The following is a 14,470-nucleotide window of genomic DNA, read 5'->3' on the forward strand; positions in this document are numbered from 1 at the left end:
AGAGAGTATAGTGCTAGGAAGAACTGAATGAAAACAATCAATTCATTTGGCTGTTGTAAAACATCTGACTCATTCGGTTGTAGTTGTTCAATAATTCATTCATTCTTTTGAGTGAAAGTAGTCTGTGGGAGCAACAGAATGGAAAACAATCAATTCAGTCAGTTGGGCTACTCGTTCATTGTTTTGAATGAAACCCATCTTCTGGGGCAACTGAATGAAAACAATTGTTCAATTGGTTGGACTACTCATTCATTCTTTTGAATGAAACTAATGTGTGGGAGCAACCGAAAGGAAAATAATCGTGTCAGTCCATTGTAGTTTTACCTGTCATTTGTATTATTATTCATTTGTTTTGAGTGCAAACAGTCAGTGGGAGAAATCGAATGAAAAAAATGGACACAGTTGTAGCTTTGCATATTGACTGAATTATTCAGTCTTTCTTTTCAAGTGAAAACAATCAGTAGTTTTTCTGTCCATTGGACCATGTACTCATTCTTTTAACTGAAACCACTCTTTAATTTTTAGCTGACAGAGTTATCCATTCATTTTTCTGAGTGAAACCAGCCTGCAATAATTTAATTAGTTGAACTAAAGCAGTGCTTCATTATACTGACAGAGGATGGTCCTAAGTGAAGGCACATATTAGGGGTATGCCAATGTTAACATAAGCAGCATACATGTCCATTTAATTATGAAGTGAATGGAGTGATTAATATACTGTTTTAGATTAAACTGTTCCAGCACCAATTAGTGCATAACTAATTAACCTGATGTATCACTGGAGTAGGCCTGCCATCACTTAAACTGCCGACCCCCAGACAAAAATTAAAAAAACCCCAGACATGTGGGTCAAATCGGATTATTATCCCAGAAACAAATGGTCTGTAGATGGTAAGTTGGCTGATAGCCACAGTGTTCCATGAGCAGCAGTGACATTAGAGGGGGAATGTTTCCTCACTTGTGTTTCAGTGCTAATAATGCTAATGGCTGTGTGCCTCCTACCAATCAGTAGATATATATTACACATGACAGTAACAAGGATTTGCAAAAGTGCATTCGAGAGACATTCATATTAAGACATAGTATTAATTAGCAGTAAGGAAAATGAAAGTAAATGAAATCAGTTTTATGCAGCTCAATAAATAGAAGGCAAATGACATTTAAGACATTCAGTTGTCTGGTGGGCAGGGCAGTGTCATGGAGTAAGCGATTGCCCATTGTTGTAGTTTCTCACTGTCTCAATAAAGAAGTATGGAAAATACAGGGTGTTCCAAAATTGTCTTCACAACTCTGATCACATATATTTCAGAAATGGGGATAGATAGAAAAGTGCGATTTGCGGCATAATGTTCATATACACCTAAGGTTCTAGTAGTTACTTAAGAGTTCAGTGTGTTAAGATGAACATACTTTCTAGAGCCAAGTTCAGTATACATTAAAAAAATTTGATATTACAAAAAAGTATGAATTGAAAGTAATAAATGCAAACTATCACTTAGATTTGTTACAAAAAGGCATTAATTCATATTTTATTAGTACCTTCTAGGATGAAGGAATGTGAGCAGGCAAACAGTATCTATCAGTGCTGTAAATTTTCTTCAGCATGTTTGTATTCTTCAACAGCCTTATGAAAACATTCAACTCAAGTTTCATAATAATTCACTCGAGTCACTAACACAGCTTTTGCACTTTCTACACCAAACTGTGTTTTGGCACTGCTCCATACATTACTCATTTGGGAAAATATCCTTTCAGTAACAGCATACTGATACAGGTGAATAAATCATTTCATGATTGTTAAATCCAGGACAAATAAGTGTCCCAAATTAGTTTTGAAAAAAATCATGACATAGCTAGAAAAACTGTGACTGTCACGAAAAAGGGGGTCTGCTGGATGGATGTCACTTTAAATGTGTGTGCTGCCTGTAACACACAGATTATCTAAGCGATATTCCAGTTCCATGTCTGGCCTAGGCTCTTCTCATTAAAGAATGCTATTGCTGCTTTGATGTGAGCTCACAGTTCATGCAAGTCTTCACCAAAGAAAAAAAAATATACTGGGGTTCCAAATGAGCTGGGTGTCAGATCTGATCTGTAAAAACCATTACACACACTGTGCCAACTGCCGGAGGGTGGTCAGTCAATAACTAACATGGAAAAATAAGAAAAATCAGCTTTAGGTGTGTGTGTGTGCCACAAACTGGATATTTCTACCAATTTCTGTTTCTAAAATATACATGATCAGAGTTGTGAAGACAATTTTGGAACATATTGTATGCATATAGGAGAGTGGCTAAACGTGCTTGCTGCTGTGCTTTTAGTAGACTACAACAAAGAAACTATCTATAATTAAGCTCTCCTTTACTGAATTTTAACTTAAAATCTAATTCCAAGCAATTGAATTTCCACAGGCATGAAAAAAGGTCCAGGTTTCCCCAGACAGTTGTATAAAAATCCCTCCAGCACGCCCTCAAAACTAGAACCAATCCAGGGAAATCTAAATGTATTGCAGCCCTAGTTAGGGACACAGAGGTGAGTGCAGTGGTTCCCAATCAGTAGATATATATTACACATGACAGTAACAAGGACATATCAAGAAGAAAAGAACCTTGCATTGTCTTACAGACAGTTTTCACTCTGTTTTATGTCCACAAATGCAAAATCATTTGAATATTCGCCCATTTAATTGTGTGCAAGGTAAATATTATATACATGAAACTACATCACCACCTACATATGCACAACCCATATTTTCAGTTTCACAGGTGGTGTCATAACTATTAAAAATCCACAAGTGCAAGTTTACAGACTTTAGCCAATGAAGCATTAGAAATTCCTAAAGTACTGGATTATAAACAAGCACAGAAGCTATAAATCAAAGTCAGTGCGAGAATTTAATTCTCCTCCTCCTATGCAGCAATTTCACCAACACTCATTAAGTCAACAGACATAGCCAAATCCCAAAGCCATAAACAAACAATAAAGAAATTTCAAAATTTTACATCATATTACAGACCTACAAGGAAAAAGGTGGGCTTTGCCACTTCTAATAGTGTAGAGCATGTAATTGAAAATTCTATTACTTTTGCTAATTATCTATGGGGTAATTGAGCCATTTCTCAACACACTACTGCCACAAATTATACCTTGAAACACTTAGTTTTGAGGGCTCTTTCATTTTATGTTCACCTTGAAAATAGCAAAAATTTATAGCTTACATTGTGAAATAAAAAGAAAACTGTGAAATATGGTGAAAACTGCTGGATTACAACAGCTTGGATGTTTGTTTTTCACCTGCTGCCAACAGCTGTTTAGCATGGTTAACCCTTGCGTTACCAAGCAGGGTATTCTTACTACCCCAGGTTGATTTTTTCCCTCTAATAATGTTATCTGAAGGGGGACATGCCTGTGGTTTCATGACTTTGTACTAAAATGATTGACGTTGAATTCATGCTCACGACTGTCTAATTTTTTTGGCTTTATCATTGTTATTCAAGTCATTTATTGGTGGGATTGTGAGACTACCCCACTTGGTATGAAGCTTCTTATTTTCTTATTCGTAGAAAAAGAAGATTTTGGGAAATATATCTGTCATTCATCTTCTTTGTTGAGTTTTGCCATAGATCCAATGTTTGTTATTGTTGCTGGTTACTATTGTTGAGTTGAATTTGATGTTCACTGTTGAGCTGACAATACACAAGTCAGTATTTCATCTGCAAGTAAGGATGTCCAAAGGGTTTTCTAGCGAAGAGATCATGGAAATTCTATACAATTCTGATGTCAGTGACGATGAAAATGAATGGGACATTGATAATGAACTGAATGAATATATGGAACCTCTTGACAAAGACCATATCATAGCATCAGATGAAGCTGATGATGAAATACCAGAAGGCACTACACATTCACGTGAACAAGTAGAAGAAGAAGAAGAGGATGATGAAGAAGAAGAAGAAGAAGACGAAGAACTGGAGATTTGTTTGTTTCTAGAAGTGGACTACAATTTTCTAGTGAACCACCAAAAGGTGGGCAGTGTCGACATCGCAACATTTTGAATGTAATACCTGGCCCAGTGAATGATGGAAAAACAATCAAAACAAAAACAGAGTCCTTTTTATTATTTATCTCACCGGAAATCGTGAGCATCATTGTAGAAGAAACAAACAGGGAAGCCAAACAAGTAATTTGTTTGTGGAATGCAGCTCATTCTTCGAACAAAATGACAATGGAGAGATATAAATGCAACTGAAATGTATGCTGTATTAGCAATTCTAATAGGAGCTGGTCAAACTCATGGACATCGCACAAGTGCTTCCTATCTGTGGGGAGGTGATGTTGCCTTTTGGCAACCATTCTTTTCTGCTGCCATGTCAAGAAACCGATTTTTGTCTATACTGAAATTCTTGCGATTTGAGAACAGAGACACAAGAACACAGAGAATTGAAGAAACCAAGGACAAGCTACAATCCATCATGGTAGTGTTCAACAAATTTCAATCTAACTTGTGCAAGAACTTCTATCCTTATGAATACGTGACTATTGATGAATGATTAGCAATGTACCAAGGAAAATGCCCTTTTAGGGTTTATATGAAGAGAAAGCCTTCCAAGTATGGCATTAAAATTTGGGTTTCTGCTGATGTGAAGACATTTTACTTATTACGGAGCCAAATTTACACAGGAATGGTGGACAATACTCGGGAAGTGAATCAAGGACAGAGAGTTGTTTTGGATCTAATGGAACCATTTCTGAATAACGGTCATGGTGTAACAACTGATAATTTTTTCACCAGTTTTCCATTGGCTGCTGAACTACTAAAATGAAACACGACATTGGTTGGTACCTTGCATTCCAATAAGAAAGAGATTCCGAAGGAATTCTTGCCAAACAGAAAGAGAGATCACTCTTCAATGTTTGGTTTCATAAATGACTTGACCCTAGTTTCCAATGTTCCGAAGAAGGGAAAGGCAGTAATACTACTCTTTACTCAGTGTAATGAGAGACAAGTGAGTGGTGAAGAAAGTGAACACAAACCCGAAATCATACTGCACTACAACAAAACCAAAGGTGCTGTAGATAATGGGGACAAAATGACAAGAGAACACAGTTGTGTTAGAGGAACAAGGTGGTGGCCACTAAGAATTTTCAAGGAAATGATAGATATTGCAGCACTGAATGCATATATTCTGTACACTCAAAGATTTCCTGAATGGCAGAAGAATAACCGAAGCCGACGTAAACTCTTCATGACTGAACTGACATTTGGACTCAGCGAAGGCAACATGGAAAAAAGAGCCACAAATATCAACGGTCTTCATAAAGATGTACAAGATGCACTGAAAGCTTGTCGTATTGCAATTCCTACAGCAGTGATCCAGACCCAGTGTTCCAAGTTACCAATGCCACAATGATGTCAAGGTTGCAAGAGAAACAAAGATTGGAAAACAAGATTCTGTTGTGTAACGTGCAAGATACCTGTTTGTAATATAAACAGAGAAGAAACTGTTACTGTGAAGTGCATGCAGTGCAAAAATATACTTGACTGAAAAGTTGAAAAAAGTCTAGTGTTATTTTACTGCAGTGACTGTTGAAGTACATAGCTTATTAATTTTCTGTTCGTTGAGTACTGAATTTAGTGAAAGATATAAAAATTTTTTTGTACTTTGTATCTGTGATCTGATTAAATACTTCTAATAACCTGAAAAGCTGTTTTTCAATACTAAATAAACCCATTCAATGGAAATAACGAAATCTGAGAACAAATATTACAATAAAACACAAAACTCTTTTGGTGTAGTCCAAATACCCTGCTTGGTAAAAATAGAGGTGTGAAAAAGCTTGGTAATGGGAGGGTTAAGCCACACTAACGCAGTGCCTTCTAGCAAGCTTACTTGGTGGCTTGTTCCAAAAAATGGCTGATGTGATCAGTGTTTAGCAAATGGGCTGACCACAGCTTCCACTTAGGTTTAATTTGTGTAGTTAAACCTCGTACACACTATTTTATTTACAGTAGTTCTGCTTGGAGCCTGTCGACAGAATCCGGAATGTATCATGTCTCTACTGACCGCAGCTGACATAGGCAACTCCATTTGCTGTATGCAGCACCACAATTAACAGGACATTTTCAGTGATCAGTTGTTCATCTTTGTTGCAGTCCTCAATGGTGTTTAATGAATTACAAAGGCAGACAGATTGTTGTAAATGTAACAGATTGCTGGGACAGAAAAACACTGAAATCACAGCAGGTTTAACTTTATTTCATATTCACTTGTATAAATAAGTACTACATATGAAGGAAAACTTGTGTGTATATGTGTGCTTTCATAAAACCTGCTGTGTTTACATTACAGCAGGTGATGAGTTAAAGTGTAAATGGCATGTGTTGGCAGTACTGCAGAATGCTCCACTTTGACTACTCAACATAACGAACAAGGAAAAGTTTACAAGCAGTACAGTTGAGGTCACTGCCTTCGCATCACCAAAGTACGCTGCACTGCTATTTTCTACAGCTGGAGAACACACACCCTGACATGTCTTTCACCGTAATTCACAATCTTCAATTTAATTCACCATGCTCACCAATGTTCGCTTTTTTCTGGGTGATTACAAAGGAAAGATCTCTCAAAAACACATGTTTTGATGTATAATTTGTGGTCATAGCTTGTTGGCAAATAGCTCAATTACCTTGTACCCAGATGCAAATATCAATTTTTTGACGAGTTTATACTTCCTGTTATGCAACTGTGACTTTTTAAGAACTGATGAAATTCATAACCACAAATTATTGTATAAACATTGTATTGTGTGTTTAATTTCCTTCACTTATACAGATTTTACACAATGTATTGAAGAGGATTACAATTTTTAATCATATATGCCAATTACATATGTTTTTGCTCATATTTTTGGGGTTTTAACATATTCCTCAGTTTTGTGTTTTTAAGTCTGAACTGCCTGAAAACGTAAAACAGGGTTTTCACTGTAGTACCTTGTTCCATATCAAGTGATATACTGTATTAATGTTTGGTGACAGTAATAAACACTAATGACATTCCTGTGAACATGGATTGTAACAAAGTTAAGTATTTCATCTTGTTCAAGTGCAATAAAGTGATTCCATATTTTATGAGTTGTAGTATCATCTCAGCCCCTCCAGAATAAAGGTAAGAACCCGCCACTATACCAACAAGTGTTATTTCATCTGGTACAACAGCAGTGATGTTTGTGCCAACTCAGCGCTTACACAATTGGGATCTTTCCACCCAATCTGATGGAAATTCATTGTACATCATGTTTGATGGCAAGCAGACACCTGGCTGGAATTTATTTTAATCATATCTGTCGTTCTTTTCTCCTCCCTGTAACATCAGACATGTGCCACTATCAGTAATTTTACATCTATTTGTGTTTCCATATTCATCATTAAGTTAAATTTTGTTGATTTTCTTGCAGTTTATTCCTAGAGTGTTTCTTCAACATGATTTCCATCTCTCATCATTTCCTGTTGCTCATTTTTTCCCCTTAATTTGTTGATATCCTTCTTAGCTTGTCTCACTGTTTTTACTTTGTGTATCATTGCTCCCCAACCCAAATTGGCGTAATTTTTTGAAACTTTTGACGGTTGAAGCTAGCATTTATGCGACTTTTTCCCTTCATTTGTATCTGGTGGCACTTACAAAGTAGGTTTCTCTTACTTACATTTAATTGTAGATTAATTACAAAGATCACTTTCCTGATAGATGGCTAGTTAAATTTTGGGTACTGGTATAGCAGACTCACGTTAAACGAACACTTCTGTTCTGCTGAAATGGGAGCAGTACTGTGTGTTTCAAACTACCAGGAAACATCAGTCAATTCAAGTCACAGAAAAAATATCATATCAACTACATTATTATTTAGCATTCAATGATTTTAGTACCACAATGTTGAACATTGAGCATGCACTGATGTATTAGCTATGCACAACAGTGTGCTAGAACATTATAGTAAAAATGTAGTAAAAGTATTTGAGCTCTGGGGCAGAAACATACAGAATTAAAAGTACAATAACCTATATTAGCTTTTGTCACTGTTAGGTCCTTCCTCAGGAGGGAAATGTGGATAAGCTGATGTTGGTTAGAAAGGGGGACAAGTCACACAGACACTAGTATGAAAAGAAACCATCTTTGGTGAGGACCGTTTCCCCTCATCTTGAGATCTGAGTGACCTCCCTCTGCCTTCTAACATTCCCCAGCCTATTCCTATTTTCTCATCAGTGAAGGAATTGATAGTTCTGACAGCTACGACAGTTTCCTTCAGCCATACTGAGAATTTTGTCTCCTGAAGATAAGTACTGGCCACCCAACTGTCTCACAATTTTATATTTTATTCCAAGTGAATTTTTCTTTTTTGTACATAAAACATACATTGTTGTCATGCAGTTAGTACTTACCTCAAACAAACATAATGTTCAAAAGTAGCGCTAATATATATGGTTTAACATAGGTTCATGCTGTACACATTATGGTATTTTTCTACGCATATTACTAATGCCACAATGTTCAATTCCAAGTACATACCATTCACTGTCAGTGGAACTGTGAAACTCTCAGAGCCAGCAACATTGTGAGCGACACAAGTATAGTTCCCAGTATGTTTTGAAGTTATTCGTTCTATAACCAGCGATGTCGAATATTCGTCCAGGCGACGGGTTGATATACCATCATCCGAGTTTGTAACAGGTTGCCCATTACGTTCCCAACGGAATGTTATAGGTAGATCTCCTTCAAGTATCTGACAGGAAATTGCTGCTCTCATGCCTTCGCGTAAAAGATTTGTCATAGCTTGAATAGGCAAGATCTTTGGTGGCACTGTAACAAAAGAAAACAAAGTTACAAATATGCTGTTTCCCTAGACAATCTGAATATTTGTGACAGAATCTGAAAGGAATTAATCTGATCTCATACCAAGAACCTGTACTTCAACATCCCTTCGAGCTGTGTGTTTCTGCCTGTTTTGTGCTTGACATGTGTATGTGCCTGCATCTGCTTGCCTTTGGGCATGTTCTATTATTAGGGTACCATTAGGATACACTCTCTGCCTACGATTCATGGGAAGTATATTTCCATCTGAAACAGGTATTATAAATTGCACTTATACATAAAATTTTTGTTTTAGTAATACATTTTTATAGTTTTTTACCTCTCTCCCAGACAATTGACTCTATAGGATAACCAGCAACAGGGCACTTTATAACCAAATCACTCCCAGCCACAGCAGTTATCTTTGGCATTATTCGTATAAATGGTAAACCTGCAACATACACATTATAGTTGGGTGAAAACACATCAATGACACTTTTGTAAACTATCATCTTCTAACTGCTATAGAATGTACACATTATGCACATCAGATATCTATACACACAACAAAATTATTACTTCATGGTTGTTTCTTGACTGAAAATGTAAATGCAAGAAAGGAAGTGTGAAAGCCACCAATCTGCAAAATAGCACAAAGGTTAAAATTGAACTGATAACGTACATGCATGAAGAGCATAACTATTTGACCTGTTTAAAATAACCATTAGTTATTTGTTAAATGTAGTAAGTTTTTCAGCACATATTTTTAATGCTGTGAAACTGCTCATACAATTTTGTAACTTTGATATTTTTTATTTCCATAATAACAGAGATGTGCTTGCCAATACAAAATGTGGCCTTCGTGGCATTTGCCAATTAGTTTGTAAATGTTGCCTCTCTTAATGTATCACTAAAACAATGAAAAATCTTTGGTAGAATATAAGCAATAGAAGGACTAAGGGTAACAGCCCAATGTATAGTTGAGGCATTGAGTGGATGTTAACACGACCAGAGCAGTTAAAGGGTTAAGACAGAAAAGTTGCTAAGCTTTGAACAATGCTCAAGAAGAAGAAGAAGGGGGGGGGGGGGGGAGAGAGAGAGAGAGAGAGAGAGAGAGAGAGAGAGAGAGAGAGAGAGAGAGAGAGAGAGAGAGTGGGGGTGGGGGGGGGGGGGGTGGGGAGAGAGAAAGAGAGAGCAAGCTTGCTAGGTTTCAGATGAACCCTTTAAAGATAGACACACCGCTAGCTGATCAAAAATATCTGCACATCCCTATCCAAATTGGAATTGACCACTAGATGTCACAAAAAGTGGACTCATCACCAGTGTAAAAGGAGGCAGGGAGTATTGTGCTGTCAGTAAGGAAGCAATAACAGTGAAATAGCTCAGTCAGAAAAGTCAGAAACTTTGAAGTTGGATTTATCATTGGATATCATCTGAATAACAGATACATCAAGATGTCAACTGTTGGTGATATGACTGTGAAGTGGAAACATGAGGGAAAAACCACAGTTAAGGTAAGATTAGGCAGACTTCGTGTAATGATGGACAGGGATCATCGAGCATTGCAAAAAACAACATGAAATCAGCAGATGGAATCATGAGTGAGTTCCAAAGTGCTAAACGTAGTCCAGCAAGTGCAGTTACTGTAGGTGTGAGTTCAAAAGAATGGGGTACATGGTTGAGTAGCTCCTCATAAGGCAGACATTTCTGTATTTAATGCTAAGTAGTGCTTGAGATGGGTAAAGAGCAATGCCACTGGACAGTGGATCACTGGTGATCTGGAGTGGTGGATCCTACTATATCCTGTGGCAATCCAATCAAGGGTTTGGATTTGGCAAATGCCTAGAGAACATTACTTGTCACCACGTGTAGCACCAACAGTGAAGGACAGAGTTGATTGTCTTATGCCATGGGAGTGTTTCTCGTGGTTAGGGTGTAATCCCCATATTGTGCTTAAGAAAATGCTAAATTCAGAAGGATTTGGAGTCATTTTACAGCACTGTGTACTGAATACAGTAGGGGAACAGTTCAGAGATAATGATTGTCTTTATTAGCATCAGAAGGCACCCTGTCATAAAGAAGCATCTGTGAGACATTGAACAGTAACACTCCTGAAATGGGCTGGCATGCCCAGTCCTGACCTGAACCCAATGGAACACTTTACAGACCAGTTACTCTGGATCCCAGTGTTGAACATCATAACTATATTCTTCAGTGTCAGCTTTTGAGGAAGACTGGGCTGCAATTCCTCCACAGATGTTCAGACACCTTACTGAAAGCAATCCCAGCAGAGTTCAAGCAATCATAAGGGTGAAGCGTCGACACTTTTGATCAGACAGTGTACATATGCACAAATGTACACATAAGCAAATGCCTGTGTAGCTACATTGTGCTGACTGAACACACCATGTTGGGACTGTGGTTTTGCTGGGATACTGAGGTGAGGGATCGTGTCACATGTGGTGAGTAGAAGAGGAGAGAGTTGGGAAGTGGGAGGAGGGGTTGGGGGGAAGGGTGAGGGGAGCTAGTGGCTTGGAGGGAGGCAGCAGGTGTGCAATATAGGAATGTGGGAGGGACAGGCAGCAGGAGCACAGGACAGGAGTGTGACACATGGGAAGCAGAGGCAATAAATTTTTGCAGCATATAACGATCATGATGTAGACTGTGAGGGGGCGACAGGACAAAGGAAGCAGATACTGTTGGGTAGAGGGTGTTGGTGCAGATTGCTAGCAAAGACTGAAGCCAGGATGATTCTGGGACTGAAGGACGTGTTGCAAGGAAAGCTCCCATCTTCATGGTTTGAGCTGGTGCTGTAAGGAAGGATCCAAATGGCACAGGTTGTGAAGCAGTCATTGAACATGAGCAGGTTTGAAACATAGCAAGCTGGAACCTCTCTATCTGCTAATGTTGTACTCTTATCGATAACAATATTTTACTTCCTTTTATGTTACAGCTGTGTCTACTGAACATACCATGTGTATGTTAATTTTGTTGAAATGGGCACAATACTGTACATGCATTATCTCTCATTAATTCATTATTCAAATGGCAATTTCCAACCTGCTGATTATAGTGATATAGTCATATTTGTTTAAAACCATGTTCTTTAAAAGCAATGCGTAAATGAAATTACTATAACAGCATCAAATGAGCTAATCATTAGTTTTCAGATGGTTAGCATGACTCAACAGAAAGTCCTGAACACATGTTTTCCAGTAACTTCCTTTGTGTGCCCAACAACTAAGTAATTTGACTGATATTTATAATTGAAGTTTGTACACACCCAAATTTACTTTTGACATTTGAGCCACTACTCTTGTTTAATCCTCAAAGTCCACAATAAATTTCTGTTGCCTTAATTTTCCTTAAGCATATGACACCTTTCAATATTCACTTTAGCCATTACTTACAAATTTGTATGAATTAACATAATTTCAAATATGACAACTGTACTGTAAACAGGTAATTCACAGCGGAGGCATAAAAATAGTTCTGGGATCTTTTTTACTTTTTAACTAAGCATATATAATGCAGACCAAATTATTGCTGAAACATATTGCTCATCTGCAATAGTAAATTCTTACCTTGCAGTTTTATAAATTAATATGTATCTACTGAAATCGTAAAATATCCTTTCACCTGTCTATAAATAACCCTCCCATTCCTCAACAATCTTCAGTCCAGGCTTGGAATCTTAGTGATAAAACTGAGTAGTACCTCACATTCTAATCTTCTGATACATTAGTGTCTGCCTCCATAACTGAGTGGTCAGCACACTGGAATGTCATGGGAGGGGCTCAGGTTCAATTCCTGGGCAGGTCAGAGATTTTCTTAACTCGGGGACTGGCTGTTGTGTTGTCTTCATCATTATTTCATCCTCATCAACATGCAAATTGCCAAAGTGGTGTCACCAGGTGACTGGTCTACTGATGGGAGGCTGTAGCTGCATACACACATGCGTTCATGAGACTCCATGCAAGTAACAACCAAGATAACATCTCAATGAAAGTTAGTGACACACATTATGGAAAGTATATCAAAGTTCACCGTTAGCAGTCACCAAACTAATTTATCTGCAAGTGTTTGTGGTCTCTTCCACCTCTTTAGGTACTGAAATGTATGGAAGTCAGGCTTCTGTCCAAACTGTTTAAATTAACACTTTCATCTCATTCAGTATCATTGTGAACTTCTTTGGTTGATATAAATGAGACCTGTGTTTATTGCTTTGCACTTTATTGCTGTATCATTTGACTTGCACCACACTAAATATCTGTGGTGACATCAGTACAGAACTGTACTTATACGGTTAAGTTTTTTATGAACTATGATTAGTGGAAGGATGAGGTCTGTGATATGTGTTGCCACTGAACTGTCACTGATTGTATGGGCAAGTGCATTTTTTTCATATATGGATAGAAGATTTAAGAAAGTCATCATCATTCAGAAAGACAATTTAAAGGTAATACATGTGTGAGCAAGTGAAACTAAAAACAATGGTCTTGCATCTGTTATTGTTTGACACTGTGTCAATACCAAAAATGTTTTCACTTTGGAAGTGATCAACTTGTGTTACTGGGAGTACCATTACGTATTGTGCCACCATGTTAGGAAGTATTCCTCTTTTGGTACTGCTAAAAGAATTCATGAACTAAAATATGACATAGCAAAGACCTGTTTGTTAATAGTGGTACTAAGGTTGATGAAGACTGAAAGCAGAGGTACTGTAAAGTTAGCAGTTAGTGACAGTGAACAGTTTACAATTAAATGGTGTAAGAAAGATAAAAAAGTTAGCGACAGTACAAATAAAAGACTGAGAGATAAATTGTTCACTTGAAATGACAAGAAACAGTGTACTAAATACTAATAGAAGAGAAAGTTTGATTTAAAGTTGTGCAGATGATGCACGATAATGTATGGACAGTGCTAAGTTGATGATCAAACAGTGGGAGAATAGGAATTGGCTGGCATCTTTGGAAACAGGTCAGCCAATACCATAACAAGATGGTGACACCACCTTGGACAAAGGAGCAGCTTATGATGAGCAAGTCTGGAGTCTAGATGTAGTCACAGCTGCTGAATGGGGCAGTATGATAGGCAAGCAACAGTTATTGGCAACAATTGCAGCTGATGTGAGAGAGAATTAAAGTCCTCCTGTTGATAAGCATTGTTTATTATTTTATAAATTCGTTATGAATCAGTGAGAGACAGTGGCTTGATACTGATAGACTTAAACGTGAATTGTATGAAGAAAATAAAGAGGTATATGGAAAGTCTGGAACTGAGACCCTTAGGTTATTATTATTATTATTATTATTATTACAGTTAATATCAGATCTCAAAAGTGAACTTAAAAAGAGACATTGGAAATTTAGATTCAAATGTGAATTTGAAAGTGGACAAAATTACTGAGAACATTAGTGAGATCAAGGTTCACACTGATGGTCTGAACAAGAAGATAAAATCTGTATGAGCTTGTTTAGAAAATGCATTGAAAACAGTGAATAAAGACATGGATGAAAAAAAAATAATGTTAGTAAAGAATGTGAAGATAAAATTGTAAGATATTGTAATAAGAGGATGGAAGCAGTTGCCGATTCCTGTTAGAAAAACTCTGAAGGGCTATGAAAAAT

General features: G+C 37.3%; 1 protein-coding gene across 1 annotated transcript in view; it reads right to left on the reverse strand.

Annotated features, from left to right (window-relative positions):
• LOC126484659 (Down syndrome cell adhesion molecule-like protein Dscam2) overlaps positions 1 to 14,470 on the reverse strand; it is a 339,526-nt gene that overhangs the window by 172,145 nt on the left and 152,911 nt on the right. The window contains exons 10-12 of the mRNA XM_050108250.1: positions 9,181 to 9,291; positions 8,946 to 9,107; positions 8,559 to 8,849 (exon numbers count right to left, since the gene is read on the reverse strand). Coding sequence (XP_049964207.1) covers positions 8,559 to 8,849; positions 8,946 to 9,107; positions 9,181 to 9,291 — 564 coding nt within the window. The remainder of the gene's footprint in view (positions 1 to 8,558; positions 8,850 to 8,945; positions 9,108 to 9,180; positions 9,292 to 14,470) is intronic.

Source organism: Schistocerca serialis, chromosome 6 (genome assembly GCF_023864345.2).
Source record: "Schistocerca serialis cubense isolate TAMUIC-IGC-003099 chromosome 6, iqSchSeri2.2, whole genome shotgun sequence".
Taxonomy (NCBI): domain Eukaryota; kingdom Metazoa; phylum Arthropoda; class Insecta; order Orthoptera; family Acrididae; genus Schistocerca; species Schistocerca serialis.